This window comes from Nomascus leucogenys, chromosome 10, assembly GCF_006542625.1.
Source record: "Nomascus leucogenys isolate Asia chromosome 10, Asia_NLE_v1, whole genome shotgun sequence".
Classification (NCBI taxonomy): domain Eukaryota; kingdom Metazoa; phylum Chordata; class Mammalia; order Primates; family Hylobatidae; genus Nomascus; species Nomascus leucogenys.
In genome coordinates this window covers 88388119-88414602 of record NC_044390.1, presented here as the reverse complement: position 1 = coordinate 88414602, position 26484 = coordinate 88388119, and the positions used below count along the sequence as shown (strand labels likewise).

The 26484-nt window shown below is 50.2% G+C and overlaps 1 protein-coding gene across 1 annotated transcript; it reads right to left on the bottom strand.

Moving 5' to 3' along the window:
* Positions 1–2415: 2415 nt before the first annotated feature.
* P2RX4 (purinergic receptor P2X 4) lies at positions 2416–25483 on the bottom strand. The gene is made up of 12 exons (XM_030821517.1): positions 25048–25483; positions 17980–18127; positions 13838–13909; positions 13654–13726; positions 12821–12917; positions 7270–7350; positions 7017–7158; positions 6784–6920; positions 4006–4099; positions 3837–3902; positions 3429–3524; positions 2416–2998 (listed from the first exon to the last, which is right to left on the bottom strand). Exons 1-12 carry the CDS (start codon positions 25179–25181, stop codon positions 2972–2974), a joined length of 1167 nt encoding a protein of 388 aa, XP_030677377.1. The 5' UTR covers positions 25182–25483; the 3' UTR covers positions 2416–2971.
* Between the last annotated feature and the right edge of the window lie 1001 nt (positions 25484–26484).

The following is a 26484-nucleotide window of genomic DNA, read 5'->3' as shown; positions in this document are numbered from 1 at the left end:
AGGTCTCACTATGTGTTTGCCCAGGCTGGTCTCAAACTTTTGGACCAAGTAATCCTCCTGCCTCAGCCTCCTGAAGTGCCGGGATGACAGGCGCGCGTCGCCACACCCAGCCTCCTGCTGGTGTTCGTGGCATCTAGAAACACACCCACCCCTCACCCCAACACTGGCTTGCTTTCACATTTGTTTTAGAAAAGAGGAGGCTAAACAGCATCTCCCCCACTTCGGAAGACAGCCAGTGACCATCACTCCTTGACGAGCAAGATCATAAACACACCCATTGCCCTTAAGTCTGTTTTGTGCTGCTGTTACAGGGACCTAAGACTGGGTAATTTATAAAGAACAAAAATTGATTTCTCACATTTCTGGAGGCCAGGAAGTTCAAGATCAAGGTGCCAGCAGGTTTGGTATCTGGTGAGGGCTGCTCTCTGCTTCCAAGAGGGTGCTTTGGTGCTGCATCCTTTGGAGGGAGGAACACTTGTCCTCACATGGCAGACAGTGGCAAGGCAGACAGGGGATGATCTCCCTCTCTAGCCCTCGTATAGGGCACCGACCCCATTCATGAGGGCAGCGCAATCCTGACTCAGTCACCTCCCCAAGGCTTCGCCTCCCAATAAGGTTGCATTGGGGATTAAGTTTCCAACATGTGAATTTTGGTAGACACATTCAGCCCGTATCACCATTCCTAAACATTCCAGCTTCATTTGACCCATGTGCCTAAGCAAGCACTTTTTATTTTTTCAGACAGGGTCTCACTTTGGTGCCCAGGCTGGAGTACAGTGGCACCATCATCGCTCACTGCAGCCTCAACCTCCTGGGCTCAAGTGGTCCTCCGGCTTCAGCCACCCAAGTAGCTGGAACTACAGATGTACACCACCGCACCCGGCTAATTTAATTTTTTGTAGAGATAGGGTCTCACCATGTTGACCGGGCTGGTCTTGAATGCCTGTGCTTAAATGATCCACCTTGGCCTCCCAAAGTCCTGGGATTATAGGCAACAAGCATTTTTTTTAAAAGGCAGCATGAGCCAGAGCTTCAATAAAGGGAGTTGGTAAACTTTTTTTTTTTTTTTTTCCAAAAGCAAGAAAAACCCAGCTTGGCCATTTATCCAGCAGAAGCGGAGTATTTCTAAAATAATGGTTCCCCTCAGTACTTGGAAGTGAATTCATGGCAGAGGCGAAGGGCAAACTGCTTCCTCTAGGGGAATTCTGAATACCTGATGGAAAATTCAGCTGGTGTGTGGCCGGGTGCGCTGGCTCACGCCTGTAATCCCAGCACTTTGGGAGGCTGAGGCGGTGGATCATGAGGTCAGGAGTTCGAGACCAGCCTGGCCAACATGGTGAACCTCTTGTCTCTACTAAAAATACAAAAATTAGCTGGGTATGGTGGCAGGCACCTGTAATCCCAGCTACTTGGGAGGCTGAGGCAGGAGAATTGCTTGAACCCGGGAGGCAGAGGTTGCAGTGAGCCGAGATCATGCCACTGCACTCCAGCCTGGGCAATAGGGCAAGACTCTGTCTCAAAAACAAAAAAACACAAACATTTAGTTGGTGTGAAGTTGCAGCTGGAAATAGCTTCATCACATTTCGAACCTGTGCGGAGCTAGGTATGCGTGCTGCTGCTTTTGGTTGGAGACTTTTGGGAAGCAAATGGGGAGGGGAGAGGAAGCCACTTCCATGTTACCAAAAATTGTGTTACCCACAGCATAGAATTGTAATTTTATGTCAAAATGGAAGCACAGGTAAGATGTCACTAGAGAAAAAGTGTCCTGTGAACTGTATAGGAAGACAAGCTAATGACAGAAATTATTAGGCTTTAAAAAGTAGGCGGCTGGGTGCAGTGGCTCATGCCTGTAATCCCAGCACTATGGGAGGCTGAGGTAGGAGGATCGCTTAAACCCAGGAGGTGGAGGCTGCAGTGAGCAGTGATCGCACCACTGCACTCCAGCCTGGGTAATAAAAATAAATAGGCCAGGTGTGGTGGTGCACCCCTGTAATCCAATCACTTTGAGAGGCTGAGGCGGGTGGATCATTTGAGGTCAGGAGTTCGAGACCAGCCTGGCTGGCCAATATGGTGAAACCCCGTCTCTACTAAAAATACAAAAATTAGCTGGGCATGGTGGCACGCGCCTGTAATCCCAGCTACTCGGGAGGCTGAGGCAGGAGAATCGCTTGAACCCAGGAGGTGGAGGTTGCAATGAGCCGATATTGCACCACTGCACTCCAGCCTGGGCAACAGTGAGACTCTGCCTCAAAAATAAATAAATAAAGAAGTAGGGGAAAATGTGCATAAGTGCCAGAAATAGACCATCCCATGGACCTTTTCTGAGCACAGTGAGCCGGACAAGTGGATTTACTGGTTGTCTTGAAAGGGTAGGAAGGAAAGTTCTAGCACATGCTACGAGACAACAGACAGGGATTAAGAAAATCACGCTTTAATGTCTGGTCCTCGATCACCTTAGCACAGCGCTTCTCTGAGGAGAAATGCCAGCTCTGCCTCATGGCTGCAGTGAATGGTCGGGGGAAGCCTGCAGCCCAGGCCTGCTACAAGTCTAGTGACTGCAGCCAGGCGGCCTCCCCTGCCGCATGAAGTGCTTGAACAGAGCCGCCGTGCCTCAGAGGACTGGGCCTGTCCTGGAGACAGCTGGAGACAGGAGGCTTCTGAGCAAAGCCAGCTCCAGCCCTGAAAGCCACAGCAGTGCCACTGCCTCGGGCCAGCACTCCCTCGACAACCCCAGGTTGCGGGAATAACAGAGTTGACCCAGCCAAGAACAAACTGGTGACCTCCTGGGCCGAGTGGGCAAACAGATCCTGCACACAACACACAGGAGCTGCTGGGGAACCCTGAGTGCTTGTGGAGTGGAGACTCAATCAGATTCCAGAAATTTCTCTGGGGTGATATGGCGGCCATTTCTCCCTCCTCCTCCTCTCTGTTCTTCGATGGGGCCGTGGAGAGCCCAGGCGTGGGGTAGGCCTCACTGGTCCAGCTCGCTAGCAAGACCCTGCAAAGAAGGACACAAGCAGATCAAGGTGCCCCCAGGACCCCTTGTGGCAGGCGGGAGGGAGGTGCGCGCCCGGGAATTCACCGCCAGGGGTTCTCAAGTTGGTCCCAGGCCTGGAACCCAACCCTTCCTGTTCGGCAAGGTGAACTGAAGTCGTGTGTGCACACAGGCGTTCTCAGAGCATGCACTATCATCACCAACCTGAGATGTTGCTCATTGAAACGAAGCTGGGTTTAAAGAGTCAATCTAGTACAGGGGCTTAGGGATGGCGCAGCTGCTGAGAGTGGCGAGACTGCCTGGGTTAATGGGGACACCACGCCACACTGGTGCCAGCCCCTGCAGAAGGGCCTCCCCAGATGGGCCCACGCCAAGGGCTCCCACACGCGGGAGATGAGAGGTCTGTGCCTGCTGGGGGCCAGGAGGGGCCTACCTGCTCGTAATCTTCCACATATTTATATTTCTTCTCCCGATAGTAGAGTCTTTTCTTCGTGCAGTAGAGGACTATGATGTCACACAGCACGGTCGCCTGAATTTAGCACAGGGTGAGAGTAAGCCAGGATGCTTGCAGCCCATCTTATTCTTTGCATGCCCCTTCCTGAGAAGCCTGGAATCTTTACCGGAATGGAAAGGCACTCCCATCTCTTGGGAGAAGGCTGGGACCCGAGGGGGGTGGTCTTGGCGAAGGGAAGGTGGGAGGAGGGCTGGGGGCCAAGGGAAAGAAGGTGGGAGGGTCAAGTCTAGAAACTCATCTGAGGTCTAGGGCCCAGGGCCAGGACCAGGACCCCAGCCCAGGGTCTCACCTCACCGTGAGGGTGAAGGCAGGGCCTAAACCACTCACCATGCCTAGCAGCGCCAGGCCAGAGCCGATGTTGATCATAGTGGGGATGATGTCAAATTTCCCTGCCTGCCAAGACAGAGAAAAAGAAAAAAAGTGTTTCCGCAGGGGCAGGGAGAGGCCCCTTGTCCCTGCAGGGAGTGACGGAGGGGAGCCAGTGGCGGCGAGCTACCTTCCCAAACACGATGATGTCGAAGCGGATGCCATAGGCCTTGATGAGCGTGCGCTGCTCGTTGCCAGCCAGGTCTCTGTAGTACTTGGCAAACCTGAGGGGAAAGAGGATGGATCGGGGAGATGGCTGGGGCAGGACCTTGGGCCCTGTGAGAGGATGTTAGAGTGGAGCTGGCACAGGCGAATGGCCCACTCTGCCGGCTGAACGGATGCTGGAGTGGCTCGGGGCCTCTCCTGGCTGAGGCAGGCTGTGCAAGCAGGAGGATGCGGGGCCCACGAGGTGGAGGGGCACAGGGAGACCTCCTCCTCCAGCACCACCGTCCTCTCCTGAACCTGAACAGTTTGCTGTCAACATCCCACCTGGTACATCTTGCCTGCCTCCCTCAAGGGACCCTGGCCTCCAACATCCAACAGTAAGAATGTGACCAGCCAGCATTGCAGGAGGGGACTAAGCCAGCCCCAAACACAGCATCAGTGCAGGGCCTTTTTTTTTTTTTTTTTTGAGATGGTCTCCCTCTGTTGCCAGGCTGGAGTGTAGGGGCATCAATCTTGGCTCACTGCAACCTCTGCCTCCCGGGTTCAAGCAATTCTCCTGCCTCAGCCTCCCGAGTAGCTGGGACTACAGGTGCGCACCACCACACCCAGCTAATTTTTGGATTTTTTTAGTAGAGACGGGGTTTCACCAAGTTGGCCAGGATGGTCTCAATCTCTCGACCCAGGGCTTTTTTATTTTTTTATTTTTTCAAAGAAACATTGATTCTGTGCACGCAGTCTTCAAGAACAACAACAAAAAGAACCACTGATTCGTCATGCAGATAAAGAGATGAACAAAACGTCATCTGTCAACACAAGAGAATATCATTTGGCCATAAAAAGAGACGAGGTACTGACACAGGCTACAACATGGATGAAGCTTGAAAACATCAGGCTAAGGGGAAGGAGCCAGACGCAAAAGGATATATATATATAACAGAGAGCGCACACGCGTGAGCAGGGGATGGATGGTTGGTGAAGAACCATCAAGACATACCATCTGCTGCCCCGTGTTCTCCAGGGATCCACCAGGAGCCTCGGCCTGCACCCTAGCTCCATGCTCTATCTGGCCCACAACTTCCATGCCATGGGCCAGGCCTGGGAGACTCAGGCAGGACCTGGTGCTGCCCGAGGTCAGGGGATAGGCGTCCTGAGGTCTTTCCGTTTTAGGGCTCTGACCTAAGCTTGAGGTTTCCACAAGAAGTGTGTGACAGTAAGAGATGGAATAACACAAATCTAACTGCTAGAAAAGAAAAATTCAAATAGCTGCTTTACTCAGTGAGCCAGCAGATCCTACAATTACAGAGGTCTTAGGATCCCGTATGGATCGGATTCCACACGTCACCACTAGGGGGAGGCAAGTGCAGCCCAAAGCACCGCTGAATGCGCCCAGGAGCGTCCTTGCAGGGCCTTTTTTTTTCCCCTTGAGACGAAGACTTGCTTTGTCGCCCAGGCTGGAGTGCAGCAGTGCGATCTCGGCTCACTGCAACCTCTGCCTCCCTGGCTCAAGCGATTCTCCTGCCTCAGCCTCCCAAGCAGCTGGGATTACAGGCATGCGCCACCATGCCCTGCTAATTTTTGTATTTTTTTTAGTAGAGACGGGCTTTCGCCATGCTGGCCAGGCTGGTCTTGAACTCCCGACATCAGGTGATCTGCCCGCCTTGGCCTCCCAAAGTGCTAGGATTACAGGCGTGAGTCACTGTGCCTGGCCTGGAGGGCCTATTTTTTAAGGAGTGTGAAAAATGCAACAAAGGGTACATGGAAATGTACCTGGCTACAGATTCTGCTGCCTCGAGGAAGTGGCAATAAGACCCCGTCATGAGATCATCAGCTGTAGTGGGTTGAACAGTGTGTCCCCAAAAATTTACATTTACCTGAAGCCTGGGAGTGTGACCTTATTTGGAAATAGGATCTTGGCAGACGTAATTTGTTAAGATGAGGCATATTAGAGTAGGGTGGGCCCTAAATTCAGTAACTGATGTCCTTACAAGAAGAAAAGACACAGAGACACAGGGCAGAAGGCCTCATGACGGCAGAGGCAGAGACTTGAGTTATGCGTCCACAAACCAAGGAATGCCATGGGCTACCAGAAGCCAGGAGAGACAAGTAAGGACTCTCTCCAGAGCCTTCAGAGCGAGCACGGCCCTGCTGACGCCTGGATTTTAGGTTGTGGCCTCCAGAACTGCGAGAGAATCAAGTCCCGTGGTTGCAAGCCACTGTTTGTGGGACTCGCTTACACCTGCCCCAGGACACCGAGATGACAGCATTTGCAGCAGGGAACCCAGCAAGGCCTTTCAGGGCCTCAATCCTGTGTCCCCTGCACTCTGGAGATTCTGGCACTGGTTCAACCTTCGAGAAACCAATTCCTGCGCCAGGCCCCAGAGGCCTTTGGACTGGAGGATCACGAGATCATCCGCTCCTCGAGACAGTGAATGGAGGTCATGGCTGAGCCTGGCGCTGGAAAGCTCGAGCCCCCAGCCTCTCCTGGCTGCTCTAAGAACCATCTCAACACGTTTCTTGCGGCAGGAAAGGGCAAGGAGGGGTCTCGGGGGCCGGGATGGCCCCGGAGCAGGACACTACTAAGGGCATTTTCCCAGCATGGCCTTCCCGCCGCCTTGGACGGGGGACCGGCAGCCTGCCCATGGGGTGCTGCCTGAGTGCTGGTCTTCAGTGGGCGGCCCACTGGCGCGTACCCAGCCACCAGCACCCCCCACAACATGAGCGAGGGGCCCAAGCTCATGCCCACCTGAAATTGTAGCCAGGAGACACGTTGTGCTCGACGTCCCGTGTATCCAGGCGGCGGAAGGAGTACCTGGGCAAGCAGTGGGAGGCGGCTCTGTCCAGGTTGCAGTCCCAGTTGACCTGGATGCCCATGATGCCTCCCTGGGGGTGAGCAGCAGAGACACGGCAAGGCTTTCCTCAGCGCCTGGCACGAGACGCCTCCAGGGCCGGGTCAGGAGAGCCAGGGCCCGCACCCACCTCCACAGCCATGTCCTGGAAGCTGTGTCCTGCGTTCTCCACTATTTTGCCAAGATGGAATATGGGGCAGAAGGGATCTGTTTTAGCATCATAAATGCACGACTTGAGGTAAGTAGTGGTGATGTTGGGAAGGATATTCCTCCTAAAGTCGAGAGGAAGCAGGAAATCAGAGCGACAAAAACCTCAGAGAAGAGGGAAGAGCCGTAAGTTTCTCCAAGACCCTGGTGAACTCACACACCTGGCCACCACTTACTTGCTGAAATTAAATTTGGGATACCAGATGTTGTTCTTAACCAAAAGAGTGAAGTTTTCTGCAGCCTTTAAAAAGGCAGGTCTGAAAAACAATGATAACATTACTGTTAATAAAATACAAATATATACAAATACTCACATACCCATGCTATATATATATATAAAAATAAAATATGTATAGTGTGTATGTGTATATATATATTTTATTTATTTATTTTTTTGAGATGGAGTCACTCTGTCACCCAGGCTTGAGTGCAATGGCATGATCTCAGCTCACTGCAACCTCAGCCTCCCGGGTTCAGGCAATTCTCCTGCCTCAGCCTCCTGTGTAGCTGGGATTACAGGCGTGTGCCACTATGCCTGGTTAACTTTTTGTGTATTTTTAGTAGAGACGGGGTTCCACCATGTTGATCAGGCTGGTCTCCAACTCCTGGCCTCAAGTGATCTGCCTGCTTCAGCCTCCCAAAGTGCTGAGATTACAGGCATGAGCTACCACGCCCAGCCTATGTATATTTTTGAGACAGGGTCTTGCTCTGTTGCCCAGGCTGGAGTAAATTGCATGAACACAGCTTCTTGTAGCCTCCACCTCCCAGGCTCAAGGGATTCTCCCACCTCAGCCTCTCAAGTAGCTGGAAATATAGGCATGCATCACCATGCCTGGCTAATTAAATTTTTTTTTTTTTTTGTAGAGACAAAGTCTTGCTACATTGCCCAGGCTGGCCTGGAACTCCTGACCTCAAGCGATCCTCCCACCTCTGCCTCTCTGTGCTGGACTACAGGAGTGGGCCACCATGTTCAGCCCCTATGTAATATTTTTAAAAACATATACACACATCTTACAATGCCATTTTGTCAAGAAGATGAAACACGTCTAGCATTTTCTATTCCCTTCTGCATACACACTCTTCTTCTCTTCCAAGAGAAGACACTGAGCCAAGCCTTCCAGGTTCTTCCTCTCAAGGAAGAGCAGGCCCTCTCCCCCAAGGCAGTGAAAACTGAATTGCTAACCAGGGAGGGGATTTGTGGCCTCAGAGGAGGCCAGGCTTTGGGGCCTCAGGTGTTCTCCAGGGAAAGAATGAAGGCTGGGCAGATCCGGTTTTACAAGTCAAAGCAAAAGTAAATTTGCCTACAGGCTGGATCCTGATCTGTCTGAAAAGTGCACAAAGCACCTGCCAGCAGGTGCGCCTGCCTCTTGTCAGAAGTGCCACGTCAGCTCCTGGCTGACAATACAAGTTGAATCTGTCCCCAAGGGGACTCCATTTCTTTGGTGAATTTCTCCTGGAGAATCTGGCACTGTACGGCTAACTCTTCTGTGGGGGATGTTCCCCTGATCCAGGTGGGATCTTTGGAATGACAACGTCAACAGTCTTCCCAGCCCTGAGACAGGAGCAAGGCCAGTGACAGGGCCGCACTCTGAGGAGAGCTGAGCCTGTCATTGCTGCTGTCAGAGAAAGGCTGGGACCAAGGAGCTTCTCTCAGATTTTTTTTTTGAGATGGACTCTTGCTCCTGTTGCTCAGGCTGGATTGCAATGCCGCGATCTCGGCTCACTGCAACCTCTGGGTTCAAGTGATTCTCCTACCTCAGCCTCCCGAGTAGCTGGGGTTACAGGCATGCACCACCACGCCTGGCTAATTTTTTCATATTTTTAGTAGAGATGGGGTTTCACCATGTTGGCCAGGCTGGTCTCGAACACCTGACCTCAGGTGATCCACCCACCTCGGTCTCCCAAAGTGCTGGGATTACAGGCATCGGCCACCATGCCTGGACTTCTCTCAGGTTTTCAAAGTCCCCACTCCCTCAAGAGGGATGGCTTACAACAGGGGTGTTCAAGTTTTTGTCATTTCCTGTACCATAACACCCCCCCACACACACCTGTGTACCTCATATGTAATACTTTAAGATCAGCTCACCTTTTTAGAGAAATTGAGATGAAATTCACATAACACAAAATTAACCATTTTAAACTGGACAATTCTGTGGCATTTAGTACATTCGTAATGTTGTGCAATCATCACCTCTATCTAGTTCCAAAACGTTTTATTTTTTGTTTTGTTTTTGAGACAGAGTCTTATTCTGTCGCCCAGGCTGGAGCGCAGTGGCATGATCTCGGCTCACTGCAACTTCCATCTCCCAGGTTCAAGCAATTCTCGTGCCTCAGCCTCCTGAGTAGCGGGATTACAGGGGCGCACCACCACGCCTGGATAATTTTTATATTTTTAGTAGAGAGGGGGTTTCACCATGTTGGCCAGGCTGGTTTTGAACTCCTGGCCTCAAGTGATCCACCCGTCTCTGCCTCCCAAAGTGCTGAGATTATAGGCGTGAGCCACCGTGCCCGGCCAGTGTTATTTCTTACATCAGTGTGCACTTAAAAATCATGTTACACTGCATTAGATCTTTAACAGTGATGTCCAATAAAAGTATATTGTGAGGCCAGGTGTGGTAGCTCACGCTGTAATCCCAGCACTTTGGGAGGCTAAGGCAGGTGGGTTGCTTGAGCCCAGGAGTTCAAGACCAGCCTGGGCAACATGGCGAGACCCTGTCTCTACAAAAAATAAGTTAGCTGGGCATGGTGGTGCGCCCCTGTGGTCCCAGCTACACAGGAGGATGAGGCGGGAAGATCACTTGAGTCCAGGAGTTCGAAGCTGCAGTGAGCCATGATCGTTATCACTGCACTGGGTGACAGAGCAAGATCCTGTGTCAAAAAAAAGCATCTTATGAGACACAACTACAAGCCACACTCCAATTTAAAGTTTCCTAATAGCCACGTTACAAAGTAAAAGAAACAAGTAAAATTTTGTACAGTAACCCAAAATATTACTTTAACATGTAACTAACATAAAAAAATCAATGAGATATTATACATTCTTTTTTTCATAATAAATATTCAGGGCTGGGCGCGGTGACTCACGCCTGTAATCCCAGCACTTTGGGAGGCCAAGGCAGGCAGATCACGAGGTCAGGAGATCGAGACCATCCTGGCTAACACAGTGGAACCCCGTCTCTACTAAAACTACAAAAAAAATTAGCTGGGTGTGGTGGTGGGTCCCAGTAATCCCAGCTACTTGGGAGGCTGAGGCAGGAGAATGGTGTGAGTGCAGGAGGCAGAGCTTGTAGTGAGCAGAGATGGCGCCACTGCACTCCAGCCTGGGCGACAGAACGAGACTCTGTCTCAAAAAAATAAATAAATAAATAAATAAAAATAAATAAAAAATAAACAAATAATAAATATTCAGAATCAGGCTGGGCGCGGTGGCTCACACCTGTAATCCCAGCACTTTGGGAGGCTGAGGCAGGTGGATAACCTGAGGTCAGGAGTTTGAGACCAGCCTGGCCAACATGGTGAAACCCCATCTCTACTAAAAATACAAAAATTAGCAAGGTGTGGTGGGGGGGGTGCCTATAATCCCAGCTACTCAGGAGGCTGAGGCAGGAGAATCACTTGAACCCAGGAGGCGGAGGTTGCGGTGAGCCGAGATCACGCCACTGCACTCCAGCTTGGGCGACAGAGTGAGACTTCGTCTCAAAAAAAAAAAAAAAAAAAAAACAACAATCGGATTTGATGATGAGTGCACTTCCTATGGACAGCCCATCTCCTTTCGGACCCAGCCATATTTCAATTTTCAATAGCCACACGTGGTCAGAGTCTCCTGTGCTGGAGAGCACAGCTCTGTGAGATCCTCTCCAGCTCTAAGATGCTAGGATTCCTTTTCTTTTTCTATCTCCTTCCTTTGCCTTAGCAATCTCTAAATCTGCAGTTCTCAGCCTTTCCTTCTGTCTCAACACACCCAGGATGAGGTTCAGTGACTTCCTACTCCCCGGGGCTCATGGAGGCCTCAGTCTGAGCTCTCGGTGAGAAAGGCCCTGGGCTGCACGCACTTCTCAGAGTGCTGCCTGGACTCCACCCCACGAAGCACAGCCAATTACAACCACGAAGAATGTTATTCTAGAGCAACCTTGAATCTGGCTAGTTTAGTTGATTTTTAAATTTTTATTTATTTTCTAAAATTTTTATTTTTTGAGACAGAGTCTCTCTCTGTCGCCCAGGTTAGAGTACAGAAGAGCGATCTCAGCTTACTGCAACCTCCACTTCCCGGGTTCAAGCAATTCTCCTACCTCAGCCTCCCAAGTAGCTGGGATTACAGACGACCGCCACCATGCCCAGCTAATTTTTGTATTTTTAGTAGAGACGGGGTTTCTCCATGTTGTCCAGGCTGGTCTCGAACTCCTGGCCTCAGATGATCCGCCTGCCTCAGCCTCCCAAAGTGCTAGGATTACAGCATGAGCCACCGTGCCAGGACGAACCTGTCTAGTTTAGTTTAAAATACACTGTAGCAAACATCTGTTGTTTTCTTCCCAGCATTTGCTCCCAGCTTTTCTGGTAACAGAACCCCAAATGTCCTTTGGAAGCCATATCTCCCCAATGCTTGCCTGTGTCACTTGGGTGGGTCTGACTCTAGCCCCAGCTGCAGAGGTGGGCATGTGACCCAGGCCCAAGCCGATAAGCAAAACCCATGCCCCAGCCACAGAGATGTGTTGAGAGATATGGCCGTTGATGTGATGATGGACAGGTCTAGAATCTCCAGGGACAGCTGGAAAGGGAGACCCAGCCTTGGGGGGCTGTAAGTGCAGCGCTGCCTCCTGGGCTATGCTGTGGGTCCTGCGAGTGAAGCTGGCATGGAGGGACGCAGAGCCAGGAGGGGAGACTAGGGTGTTGTCCTTTATCCCTCATTCTGTCGCCCAGGCAGGAGTGCAGTGGCCTCTGTTGCCCAGGAGGGAGTGCAGTGGCACCATCTCAGCTCAGCAACCTCTGCCTCCCAGGTTCAAGAGATTCTTCTGCCTCAGCGTGGCATAAGATTCTCATGGCCACGCTGGATCTTTTTGGTTAGCCGAACAATACACTGTTCCCCGCTATGCACGCATGTGTGTGTGTGTGTGTGTGTGTGTACATGTGCTTAAGGCACTGAGAACTGTTTCCTGTCAGTTATTTGCAACTGACAGAGTCCTAACATACAAGGAGGTCACTTGCACCCTTCTCGTGAGTGACAGACACTTGTGGCCCACCTTGCCACTGATGGTCGCTGCCTTGTGGTTGAGAGCAGCCATCCTAGGGCAGCCTGACTCCACACAGACACCAGAAACACACAGGTGTAACTCCTTGACCACCTCTGCTCAAGGCTGACACCCAGAGTTGAAGGTGTTTCCGGCTGGGTGTGGTGGCTTCCGGCTGGGTGTGGTGGCTCCTGCCTGTAATCCCAGCACTTTGGGAGGCCAAGGCAGGTGGATCACTTGAGGTCAGGAGTTGGAGACCAGCTTGGCCAACATGGCAAAACCCCGTCTCTACTAAAAATACAAAAAATTAGCTGGGCGTGGTGGCGGGCGCCTGTAATCCCAGCTACTCGGGAGGCTGAGGCACAGAAAATCGCTTGAACCCAGGAGGCGGAGGTTGTGGTGAGCCAAGATCGCACCACTGCACTCCAGCCTGGGGTACAGAGTGAAACTGTGTCTCAAAAAAAAAAAAAAAAAGCACTTCCTTCCCTAGGGCTGGACTCACTGTGGCACGTGTGTGTCATCCTCCACCGGGCACCAGGCTGCCACCTCACACGTCTTGACGGACCGGTTGAAAGGTACACATCTGCCTGTTGAGACTCCTACAAGCACAAGGGGGGGTCCCACGTCCACAGGGGTCTCCTATTTTCTACCTTTTTGGAGTAGAGAGTGAGAGTCCCATCCAGCCTCCCATGTGCCAGTCTTGAGCTGTGCAAATCTGGGATTTAGACAGTGTCAGTGTTCAGGAGTTCCCATCCACATCTCAGCCAGGGTGACGCCAAGCTAAAGAATGGGACAAGAGGCCAGGCACGGTGGCTCATGCCTGTAATCCTAGCACTTTGGGAGGCTGAGGCGGGTGGATCACGAGGTCAGGAGTTCGAGAGCAGCCTGGCCAACATGGTAAAACCCCATCTCTACCAAAAATACAAAAATTAGTTGGGCGTGGTGGCGCGTGCCTGTAATCCCAGCTACTCGGGAGGTTGAGGCAGGAGAATTGCTTGAACCCAGGAGGTGGAGGTTGCAGTGGGCCGAGATCACGTCACTGCACTCCAGCTTGGGCGACAGAGCGAGACTCTGGCTCAAAAAAAAAAAAACAAAAAACAAAAAACCAAAACCCAAAAACCAAAAACCAAAACTGAGAGTAGGGCAAGAGCTGGGATGGTTTGTGGGGCTCCAATGACAGCAGTGAATGTAGAGAGGGTTCCAGGACCCCAACCTCGACACCTGGCTCACCCAGGGTCACGTGAAGGAATTGGGAGGATTTCTCTATCAGAGAGGCTCCACAGTGGGGGCGATCTGCTCAGGGGCTGCCCTCCCCAGGAGGCCGCAAGCTCGTACCGTTGCTGTGGGTGCCAGCAGAGCCGGCAGTACAGCTGGCATCTGATTCACACACAGTGGTCTCATCTGGAATCTGGAAAAAGAAGGAGTGAAAACAAGGTCCACGTGGTCAGGCCCCACACACAGGTGGACAGGCGTGGAGAGGGGTGTGGGGCCTGGAGCTCTTCCCCGGGGGGCCTCCTACCTCGGGGCACAGGCCCTGGGTCTGGTTCATGGTGAGGATCACATTGGTCATGACGAAGACGGAGTTTTCCTCCTGCAGAGGGGAGAGAGCACGGGCAAGTCACGCTCAGAGGACTCACGGAGAGCCAAGAAAGGCAGACGCTGACTGAAGAGGACAACTCAAACACTGACCGCATGGTCTCCCGCTCTCTCCCATCAAAGTTTATAACCTAATGGAAAACGGCGACTCAAACAAATCCTTGTACATAAATGTTCAGAGCAACACTTTTCACAAGAGCCAAAAGGTGGAAACAGGTCAGGCGCGGTGGCTCAAGCCTGTAATCCCAACACTTTGGGAGGCTGAGGCGGGCGGATCACGAGGTCAGGAGTTCAAGACCAGCCTGGTCAACACAGTGAAACCCCGTCTCTACTAAAAATACAAAAATTAGCCAGGCGTGGTGGTGGGTGCCTGTAGTCCCAGCTACTTGGGAGGCTGAGGCAGGAGAATTGCTTGAATCCAGGAGTCAGAGGTTGCAGTGAGCCGAGATCACGCCACTGCACTCCAGCCTGGATGACACAATGAGACTCTGTCTCAAAAAAAAAAAAAAAAGTGGAAACAGCCCAAATGTCTGTCCTAGTCTAGTCACACAATGAAATGTGATTCAGCCATGAATGAAAAGGAATGAAGGGGCCAGGCACGGTGGCTCACACCTGTAATCCCAGCACTTTGGGAGGCTGAGGCAGGCGGATCACCTGAGGTCAAGAATTCCAGATCAGCCTGGCCAACACGGTGAAACTTCGTCTCTACTAAAACACACACACACACACACACACACACACACACACACACACACACACGGAGCCGGGTGTGGTGGCAGGCACCTGTAATCCCAGCTACTCAGGAGGCTGAGCCAGGAGAATCACTGGAACCCGGGAGGCAGAGGTTGCAGTGAGCCAAGATCACGCCAGTGCACTTCAGCCTGGGTGACGAAGTGAGACTTCGTCTCAACAAATAAAATAATAAAATAAAGGAATAAACCACTGACACAGGCTACGACATGGATGAACCCCAAAAACATGATGCTGAGTGAAAGAAGCCAGACACAAAGGCCACACAGGACACGATTACATTGATGTGAAATTTCCAGAACAGTCAAGTCCATAGAGACAAAGCACTTAGGGGTTGCCAGGGAGTGAGAGAAGTGGGGAATGGGGAGTGGTTGTGTAACATACGAGGCTTCCCTTTGGGGTGATGGAAATGTTTTGAACTAGATAGAGGTGATGCTTTCATAACACTGAATGCACTAAATGTGCTGAATTTTTCATTTTAAAATGGTTAATTTCTTTCTTATTTATTTATTTATTTGAGATGGAGCCTTGCTCTGTCACCCAGGCTGCAGGGCAGTGGCACGATCTTGGCTCACTGCAATCTCCGCCTCCTGGGTTCAAGCGATTCTCTAGCCTCACCCTTCTGAGTAGCTGGGACTACAGGTGTACACCACCACACCTGGCTAATTTTTGTATTTTTAGTAGAGATAGGATTTCACCATGTTGGCTAGGCTGGTCTCCAACTCCTGGCCTCAAGTGATCTACCTGCCTCAGCCTCCCAAAGTGCTGGGATTACAAGCATGAGCCACTGTGCCTGACTTAAAGTGGTTAATTTCTGTAAGTGAATTTGACTGCAGTTAAAAAAAGGGGGGGGCGTCTGCAAACTGAAACAATGGTTTCTCAATCAAACTTGACTTATTGAGGGAAAGAGCCAACAAGTGCTAAAAACATTCCCTGCCAATCAGATGATCTCAGAGGAATAAAAACATGAGGCCTCATGGGGCTCAAATCTGGCTGGTTTTCTTTCCTAACTGAAATTATAAATAAAACATTCTAGAGAAGACTCGGTCAGGGTCAGCAAGTGACATTTCTCTTTGAGAAGGTTCTGTTTCCTCCTTATACGTATAAAGGTGCCAAATAATTGATTTAGAGTTTCTGGAAAGCAATTTGCTAGGGATGAGACTGAAAAATTGCTGATAATGACCTCCTCATATAAGGAATAAAAGGCAAAGACCCCAAAAGATTCTAGTTGGATCCTCCTCTCATTGGGGGCTGGTATCCATCTATCTAATCTAATCTATTATCTGTCTGTCTATCTCTCTATGTAATCTATCCTATATCTATCATCTATTTTCTATTTATCTATTATCTATCACCTATCTAATCTATCCTATCATCTATCTGTCATCTATCCTATCTATTCCTTTTCTTTCTTTCTTTTCTCTCTTCTCTTTTCTTTCTTTTTCTTTCTCCTATCATTTATCTATATCTATCTATCTATCTATCTATCCATCCATCCATCCATCCATCCATCCATCCATCTATCCATCCATCCATCCACCACCCATCCAATCAAGATGGGGTCTCACTATATTGCCCAGGCTGGTCTTGAACTCCTGAGCTCAAGTGATCCTCCTGCCTTGGCCTCCAAAAGTGCTGGGTCTACAGGCGTAAGCCACTGCGCCTGGCTGGGCCCAGGCATTTTAAAAGGAGATGCCCAAAGCTTTCAGCATTTCACACTGCTGAGAAGAACAGTCAGTAGTGGGAGCCATCTTGAGGATCAGGGCAACTCAGAAACCAACCAGTCTGTAGACATCCCCAACCCCACGTCTGACATGTGGTGGAAGCTCTAGGAACAGCTGGCGTCCTCCAAAGGCCTAGGGCAAACTATGTTGGGAGACAAGGAGAAGGCCACAGGAGCAGGCGTGAGGATGTGGCATGAGCTGCAGCCTCTCTCCCACCATGCTGTCATGTTCCCAGGTGTTCAATGTACAAACACACTCCGCGTTTGGTGTTAGAGAAGGCCGCTCCTACGACCCTCCTGAGTTATACTTGGAGCAATCCAGTATGGTCTACTTTTTGTTTCCTATCTCTCCTTCTTTCTCTCTCTTTTAGAGTTGGGGTCTTGCTCTATTGCCCTAGCTGGAGTGCAGTGGCGTGATCACAGTTCACTTCAGCCTCAAACTCCTGGGCTCAAGCGATCCTTCTGCCTTGGCCTCCAAAAGTGTTGAGATTACAGGCATGAACCACCACATCTGGTCTGTTTCCTATCTCTTATCTACTTCAAATTAAGGGGAATTTCAATCTGGAGATGAGCCAAGGGGCTGCCAATAGATGACTGTGTTCCATCTACGAAGAACACAGACGTTGTGAAAGCTCATGAGGAAAGCCCTGGGGAACTCATACAGCCCCTGCCCAGATCCACCGAAGGCTGAGTTGGGGGTGCTCCTTTCCACCAAGGGACAAAAGTGGGGCTTGTGCCCTTCCTCATCTGCCCAGTAAACACACCGAGCATGACATTCCCAGAGCTCACCGGGACAAGGCTATGCCTGCACAGGAGACAGCTGTCTCTCTGCTGAGACAGGTGCATGCTAACAGGACTGCCCCCTCCAGCCAACTACAAATCCCCTGTTCCACTTGATCTTTTTTTTTTTTTTTGAGACGGAGTCTTGCTCTGTCACCAGGCTGGAGTGCAGTGGCACCATCTTGGCTCACTACAACCTCCGCCTCCCAGGTTCAAGAGATTCTCCTGCCTCAGCCTCCCTAGAAGCTGGGACTACAGGCGCCCACCACAACACCCCGCTAATTTTTGTATTTTTAGTAGACAAGGTTTCACTGTGTTAGCCAGGATGGTCTCAATCTCTTGACCTCGTGATACACCTGCCTTGGCCTCCCAAAGTGCTGGGATTACAGGTGTGAGCCACCGTGCCCAGCCTAAAGTTTTTACACTGTCTGAAAAGATTTACTTTGTGGATTTGGGACAATAACACAAACCCAAATGTGGAAAGGTGATATTTCCACTTGAATTTTTATCAGGATTTAAGACATTTGTTTTCTCATCTTTCAGGGCCTGAGAGAGACCGAGATGTCTACCTGGAAGGCTTCCTGTCTTTCAGCCTGCCATGCTTTCAGGCTGAGGAAGCACAGCTGCCTGGATACACTCCGTTAGATCCTAAGCTGAAAAGAGATCTGGCTGCACCGTTTTCTTGGACTAAAACAATCATTCTGGGCATCGGCGATGTCAGGACTTAGGCCACGTCAATCATTAATCAAGTGTGCAAACTCAGTAAAGAGCAAGGTGTCAGTGTTAGACAGAAGACACAGTGGGAGACACACCTGAGCTGGTATCACATAATCCGCCACATCCCAGATCCGGAATCCAAGTTTAGAAGTGTTGGTCACAGCCACGCCCTTGACCTTGGTCGTAACGGAGCTGACCACGGAGTCAGTTTCCTGGTAGCCCTTTTCCCACACAAACACCCACCTATAAAATAAAACAGGCCTCTTAAATTGCCATTAGGATTCAATGGATTTGAATTGATGGGGAAGCTTCTGCTGGCCAGTGGTGGGAAGTCCGGTGTTGACTAATTACATGACTTTCTACAAGCTACGTACCTTCCAGGGGGCTCTATTTCCACTTCTGCCAAATGGGGATAGTAGCACCTAAACCACAGGAGGGTTTGTGGGAAATAAATGAGGTGGTGCAGGTAAAGCACTCAGCACACTGATGGCACAGAGAAAACACTCGATGAATACTGTCTTTATGACATTTGAGCACTTTCTTTTTTTTTTTTGAGACGAAGTTTCGCTCTTGTTGCCCACAAGCTGGAGAGCAATGGCGCGATCTCGGCTCACTGCAACCTCCGCCTCCTGAGTTCAGGCAATTATCTTGCCTCAGCCTTCCAAGTAGCTGGGATTACAGGCATGTGCCACCATACCTGGCTAATTTTGTATTTTTAGTAGAGACGGGTTTCACCATGTTGGCCAGGCTGATCTCGAACTCCTGACCTCAAGTGATCTGCCCACCTCGACCTCCCAAAGTGCCAGGATTACAGGCATGAGCTACCGCACCTGGCCCTTTGAGCACTTTCAATGCTTGTGACCTATGGGAATCACCAAGGGATAATACAAATTATAATAGTTACCACTGGAGTGTTTATAGGCACCAGGCACAGATCTAAGCTCTTTATATGTATTAACTCATTTAATCCTGACCACTTTATGAGACAGGTATCATTATTATTATTTCCATTTTACAGAGGAGGAAATGGAAACACAGAGAGGTTAAGTCACTTGCCCAAGGTCACACAGCTAGTGAGTGGCAGAGTCAGGATTTGAACTCAAGCCAGAAGCATCTGAAGCCTCTTCTCTCACCCACTATGCTCTGCTCTAAGCTTGTCCAGCCCACAGCACACAGGCCACATGTGGCCCAGGATGGCTTTGAATGAGGCCCAATACAAATTCGTAAACTTTCTTAAAACGTTGAGTTTTTTTTTGTGATTAAAAAAAAATTTGTTTTTTAGCTCATCAGCTATTGTTAGTGTTAGCATATTTTATGTGTGGCCCAAGATAATTATTCTTCTTCCAAAGTGGCCCAGGAAAGCCAAAAGATTGGACACCCCTAGGCTACTCTTTCTAAAAAAGAGAATTCTACCGTTTAAGGAACTTTTAAGAGTAGTTTCTTACTTTTCCCCCAAGAATTCTGGTCACATATATGGTTCTCTCCTCTGAAGTGGGATTATGACTACCAGTTTGAACAATTAAAAATCCAAAGGGGCTGGGTACAGTGGCTCATGCCTGTAATCCCAGAACTTTGCGAGGTCAAGGGGGGAAGATCATTTGTGCCCAAGAGCTCGAGACAAGCCTGGGCAACATAGGGATCCCTACAAAAAATAAAAAATTAGCTGGGCATGGTCAGTTTTGATTATAGCAAGATGGACAAAAGCAAAGCATTTACTGCTTTAAAGATTCTCATGACTGAGATAGTGAATACGTCATAAGGAATCCTACAGAGCTGTGCTGTCCAATAAAAATTCCAGCTACTTGGGAGGCTGAGGTGGGAGGATCACTTGAGCCTGGGAGACAGAGGCTGCAGTGAGCTGTGATGCCAACACACTCCAGCCTGGGCGACAGGGCAAGGCTCTGTCTCAAAAACAAAAAACAAAAAACCATCTACAGGCATTAGCTGATAGGGGTTAGGACAGACTGGAGGCAGCAGGTCTTGGTTCATGGCTCAGCTCCACCATTCACGAGGCATAACTTTGGCCAAGGTGCTTAACCTCACTGTACCTCAGTTTTTCCCATCTATAATCTGGGAATGATAGTAGAACTTCACAGGATTCTTGTGAGGGTAAATGAATTAATGTATGTCAAATGCTTACAACAATGTTTGTAAGTCATCGTTGGTCACGGAGCAAGTACTGACACCATGGAAATTGGCCAGTACTACAAATCAGAACCCCTCCCCTTCGAACTGCTGTTAAACATCTACTAGAGACTATCAGTGTTGTTATTTATAGAATCAGGAAATGCTAGGTTTCTCCTTCTTCTAAGTTCTAGGTGCTGAGACTTCAGAAATTCACTGATTTTGTTGAGGTCAAGAGTCTAAGACCAGCCTGGCCAACATTGTGAAACCCCGTCTCTACTAAAAATACAAAAAATTAGCTGGGTGTGGTGGTGGGTGCCTGTAGTCCCAGATACTCGGGAGGCTGAGGCAGGAGAATCACTTGAACCCGGGAGGTGGAGATTGCAGTGGGCTGAGATCATGCCACTGCACTTCAGCCTGGGCAAGAATGAGACTCTGTCCCCCCGCCAAAAAAGAAAAGAAATTAATGGTTTTGGTTACTTATGAGTGTGTGTGATCAAGCAGTCTCCAAGTTCATTGCCCAGCCTAGAGATAGGCTTTCCCCCGATGGGCTTTTCCCCTGACAAGTCCAGGGCTTCTAGGAATTCAGCTGCAGTGTAAGCTTCCATTTAATTCCAGTCTGACACACAAAAGCTTGGGGCAGGAAGACTGATGTACTCATCAAGTACAGTGAGTTGCTTAATTTAGAGACACAGGGTTTCATGCCACTCATTATCATGTGATTATTTCCTCATCATATGACTGTTAACAGAGTTAGATGAGAATTGCATGTTCGGTCTCTTTTTGAGGAAGGGTTGCTGTAGGAGACCACAATTTCACCAAGATGAGTTGGATCAAAAAGTTAAAGAGATGAGGTTAAAAAAAAAAGAGCCTTAATTCAGGTCCTGAGTCAGTTTTGATTATAGCAAGATGGACAAAAGCAAAGCATTTACTGCTTTAAAGATTCTCATGACCGAGACAGTGAATACATCATAAGGAATCCTACAGAGCTGTGCTGTCCAATAAAAACATAATGCAAGCCCTTTTTTTTTTTTTTTTTTTTTTTTTTTTTTTTTTTTTTTTGAGACAGGCTCTCGCTCTGTTGCCCAGGCTGAAGTGCAGTGGCACAATCTCGGCTCACTGCAACCTCCGCCTCCCAGGCTACAGCAATCCTCCCACCTCAGCCTCCCAAGCAGCTGGGTCTACAGGTGTGCGCCACTATGCCAAGCTAATTTTTTGTATTTTTGGTAGAGATGGGGTTTCACTATGTTGCCCAGGCTGGTCTCAAAATTCCTAAGCTCAAGGGATCCACCTGCCTCAGCCTCCCAAACTATTGGGATTACAGGCATGAGCTACCACAGGGCAAGACCCTGTAATTTGAAAGTTTCTAGGAGCCATGTCAAAAAGTAAAAAGAAATAGAAAGGGCCGGGCACGTTGGCTCATGCCTGTAATCCTAGCACTTTGGGAGGCTGAGGCAGACAGATTGCTAGAGCTCAGGAGTTCGAGACCAGCCTGGGCAACATGGAAACCTCATGATTGTAGAGATGAGATTTCTCATCTCTACAAACAAACAAACAAACAAACAAAAACACAATAATTAGCCAGTCATGGTGGTGTGCACCTGTAGGCCCATAATTCCAGAGGCTGAGATGGTAGAATCACTTGAGCCTGGGAGGCAGAGGTTGCAGTGCATTGCACTCCAGTCTGGGTGACAAAGCAAGACGCCGTTTAAAAAGAAAAAAAGAAAAAAGAAAAGAAAAGAGACAGGAAAAATTAATTGTAATGATATATTCTGTGTAACCCAATATATCCAAAATATTTTAACATGTCATCAATAAAAAATGTATTCATGTGATAGTGGTACTCTTTGTTTTTTTTGAGACAGTGTCTTGCTCTGTTGCCCAGGCTGGAGTGTGGTGGTGTGATCACAGCTCTCTGTGGCCTCAACCTCCCAGGCTCAAGCAGTCCTTCTGCCTCAACCTCCCAAATAGGTAGGCCTATAGGTGTGTGCCACCATGCCAGGCTAATTTTTGTATTTTTTTGTAGAGGCAAGTTCTTGCTATGTTGCCCAGGTTTGTCTCAAACTCTTGAGCTCAAGCGATCTTCCCACCTCAGCCTCCCAAAGTACTGTGATTTCAGGCATGAGCCACTGTGCCCAGCCTCTTTTTCTGTACTATGTCTTTGAAATCCAGTGTGTATTTTATGGTTATAGCACATCTCAGTGTAGAGTAGGAAGAGTTAAAGCGTTCAATAGATACAAGTTACTAGTGGCTACTATACAGTGCAACACCACTATGGATATTTTCTACAGTCGTAATTTTACAGGTACCCTAAGGTAGATGTGCACTGATCCTCCCACTAGCAGCAAACGCCAAAAGCAAAAAGCTGCAGGGGAGCTCCTGCCCCCAAATGCTTCAGGTCCAACCAGGGATGTGAGTTCAGTTAACTGGCTAGCAGTGAGTCTCAAAAAAAAAAAAAAAAAAAAAAAAAAAAAAAATATATATATATATATATATATATATATATATATATATACACACATATATATTTGAGATGGAGTTTTGCTCTTGTTGCCGAGGCCGGAGTACAGTGGCGCAATCTCGGCTCACTGCAACCTCTGCCTCCTGGATTCAAACGATTCTCCTGCCTCAGCCTCCCACGTAGCTGGGATTACAGGCATCAGCCACTAGGCCTGGCTAATTTTTTGTACTTTTAGTAGAGATGGGGTTTCACCATGTTGGCCAGGCTGGTCTCGAACTCCTGACCTCAGGTGATCCACCCTCCTCAGCCTCCCAAAGTGCTGGGATTATAGCCATGAGCCACGGTGCTTGGCAAAAAAAAAAAAAAAAAAAAAAAAGTCTTTTTTTTGCACACCTCCATCAGTACAATTTACCATTTTAACCTTTATTTTTCTCTTACAGATGGGGTCTCGCTATGTTGTCCAGGCTGGTCTTGTGTCCAGGCTGGTCTTGAGCTCCTGGCCTCAAGCAATCCTCCCACCTTGGCCTCCCAAAGCACTGGGACTACAGGTGTGAGCCAATGAGTCCAAATCTGGGTGTGGGCCTGGTGGTTCTGATGTTGCGTCTGCACCTGGAAAGCCATCCTCTTGAATACTGTCTGTATCTACTGCTGCTGCTGACAGATATTGGAAGCCAAACCTGCTTGGGCTTCCCTTGGGCACTGTTAAGATTCCAAACCTCACCCCAAAGAGGGGGGGATTTGTTACTTTTAAACAATTCCTCAGATGAGTCTTCCATGATCAGGTAAACTTGGGAAACACAGTTCATTGGTTCCAAAATGTTGCTGAACATCAGAATCACCTGGGCAGCTGACCATACTCTACAGCAATTAAATCAGAAGGTCTGGGGACGCGTCTGGGTGCGGTGGCTCACGCCCGTAATCCCAGCACTCTGGGAGGCCAAGGCAGGTGGATCACCTGAGGCCAGGAGTTCAAGACCAGCCTGGTCAACATGGTGAAACCCTGTCCCTACTAAAAATACAAAAATTAGCCGGGCATGGTGGTGGGTGCCTGTAATCCCAGCTACTCAGGAGGCTGAGGCAGGAGAATCGCTTGAACCAGGGAGGTGGAGGTTGCAGCGAGCCAAGATTGCACCACTGCACTCCAGCCTGGGCGACAGAGGGAGACTCCATCAAAAAAATAAAAAAGGGTCTGGGGATGGGAGCCAAAGATTCCCAGATGGTTCCAATGTGCAGTTTGGGGATCACTGCACGAGGCAATACGTGTCAGCCCAGCAGCTGTAGACACCAGAACACCCCAGGTAAGCCTTTAAAGTGGCCCCAGGTGGCAAGGTAATTCTCATCTTCTCTCTCGGGTTGTATTCAATTGTAACAAGTGCCAGCCCGGTGCGGGGTCTCACGCCTGTAATCCCAGCACTTTGGGAGGCTGAGGTGGGCGGATCACTTGAGGTCAGTTCAAGACCAGCCTGAAACCCAGTCTCTACTAAAAAATACAAAAATTGGCCGGGCGTGGTGGCGGGCGCCTGTAATCCCAGCCACTCGGGAGACTGAGACAGGAGAATTGCTTGAACCCGGGAGGCAGAGGTTGCAGTGAGCCGAGATCGTGCCTTTGCACTCCAGCCCGGGCGACAAGAGAGAAACTCTGTCTCAAAAAAAAAAAAAAAAAAAAAAAAAAAGTAACAGGTGCCTTCAAGTACAATGGCACATTCAGCGAGGCCTGAAGGCGGCAGGGCATCTCTAGCCTAAGGGGGCAGCATGGGGAATGACTGACTAGGCTAGGGCAGGTACCACAAAAAGCTCCACAACCCCAGAAAACAAAGGAAGCAAACTTTAAACACCCTTGAAGACTGACCTCGTTACTACCACATAGTGACACCGCATAGTGATCAAAAGGAATGACCAGAAGCCACCGACCCAGAAGGAACCAAGCGGAAATTCCAAGCTTTGGTTTTGTCAGCAAATCAGCAAGATGGGAAGTGGAGAGCGAAGATTGAGATGTTCAGGACGAAGCCCCTACAGCCAAGCGGCACTATGGGGGGTCAGGCAGGAGAGGGTAACGGCCTAGCCAGGCTTTGCCTTTATTTTGTAAAAAGACGGGTCTCGGACTGTCTCCCAGGCTCGAGTTAAGTGGTGTGATCATAGCTCACTGCAACCTCAGCCTCTTGGGCTCAGGCGATCCTCCCACCTCAGCCTCCTAAGTAGCTGGGACCCCAGGCACGCGCCACCAGGCCCGGCTGATTTTTAATTTTTTGCAGAGAAGGGGTCCTACGATGTTGCCCAAACTGGTTTCGAACTCCTGGGCTCAGGCGATGGTGCCACCTCGGGCTCCCAAAGTGCTGGGATTACAGGCGTGCGCCACCGCGCCCGGCCCAGGCTGTGGCTTTAAAACAGCAGCAAGCAGCCTCCCGCCCCTGGGGCCCCGGCGCGGCGGCTGGGGCCCAGGGAAGGTGTCACCGCCTCGGCTCGCCGCTCCCGGACTCGCCCAGGTGACCGAGGCCGGGATGAGCCGCCGCACGGCGCGGACCCGAGGGTAGCAAACGCCGCGCCCCCCGCCGCGTCCCCCGCGCGGCCCCGTGCTCACCCGATGACGTAGGCCAGGATGAGCAGCTGCACGGCGCGGTTCATGAGCCCCACTTTGCGGCTGCGGATGAGCACGATGCGCGGCGTGTCGTACTCGAACAGGAAGGCCGCCAGCGCGGCGCAGCAGCCAGCCATGGCCGCGCCGCCCGCTCCCCGTCTCCTAGCCGGTCTGGGTCCCAGTCCCCTCTCGGAGCCCCGCCCAGTCCGCCCGGCCTGCTCGCGGCGCCGTCATCGCAGAGGAGGGTCCGGAAGGAGGCGGCACGGGCGGTCGGGGCCCCGGGCCTGGGGGAGGGCGCCACCTACCCGTAGGGAACTATGACCCTCTAAGGGGCATGGAACTCGCGGGGAGGGAGTGGCCTCGCCCTTGAGGACGAAAGGCTCCTTCAGAAGGCGGGCGAGGGGCCGGGCGCCGTGGCTCACACCTGTCATCCCAGCACTTTCGGAGGCCGAGGTGAGAGGATCTTGAGTTAGAGACCAGCCTGGACAACATCGCGAGACCTCGTCTCTATCAAAAAAAAAAAAAAAAAAAAAAAAAAAAAAAAGCGGGCGTAATGGCGCTCGCCTGTGGTCCCAGGGAGGCTGAGGTGAGAGGATCGCTTGAGCCCAGGAGGTAGAGGCTGCCATCGCGCCACTGCACTCCACTCTGGGAGACAAAGCGAGACCCTGCCTCAATAAACCAGAAACCAAAAAACAACAAAAAAGGCGAGTTGGGGAGTAATGACCTTCTCAGGAGGGCTAGAGAGAACAAGAGACCCTTTCGGGGAAGATGGGGTCCGCGAAGAGAGAGTGACCTCCCATTTGGGACAGAGTTCAAGTGAGGGGTAACGAGCGACCTCCCTTAGGGGTCCTGATAGGTGCCAGGGACTTCCGTAGAGGACCCCGGGGCTATGCGGAGCAGCCATCACTCACGAGTGCGGGCTCCTAAACTTGGGTAGCTGTGGTTGGGGGAGCTGGGGCCGCGCTGTCCTCAGCCTCTTGGGGAACAGCCTAAATATCAGATGTCCTGTGAGCCCTGGGTGAGAGCCACACGCCCTGTAAAATGCCCCTCCTGGATTTGAAGCCTGGTCGCATTCTCACTCCAATTCAAATACTTCCTTAGCTGCCGCCCAGGGGAGATGATTCTGTGGTCATCCTTTCCACTGAGAAAATGCTATCACAACTTTAGGAGAGAAAATAGTGAAAGTGGGGGAAACAGCCACCGTTCTACCCCATGAATACAATTTTCTGCATGTATATTTGTTCATTCCCTTCAGATATGTTTTTTCTTTTTCTTTTCTTTTTTTTTTTTTTTGAGACGGAATTTCACTCTTGTCCAGTCTGGAGTGCGGTGGCGCGATCTCGGCTCACTGTAACCTCCGCCTCCCAAGTTCAAGCAATTTTCCTGCCTCAGCCTCTTGAGTAGCTGGGATTACAAGTGCCTGCCACCACGCCCAGCTGA

Coding starts and splice junctions, on each gene's coding strand:
- P2RX4 (XM_030821517.1), bottom strand. CDS start 25,181: ATGGCTGGCTGCTGCGCCGCGCTGGCGGCCTTCCTGTTCGAGTACGAC. Junction 7,351..12,820: donor GATGACACACACGTGCCACA/GTGAGTCCAGCC, acceptor ATTGTTTTTCAG/ACCTGCCTTTTTAAAGGCTG. Junction 7,159..7,269: donor CCCAAATTTAATTTCAGCAA/GTAAGTGGTGGC, acceptor TCTCGACTTTAG/GAGGAATATCCTTCCCAACA.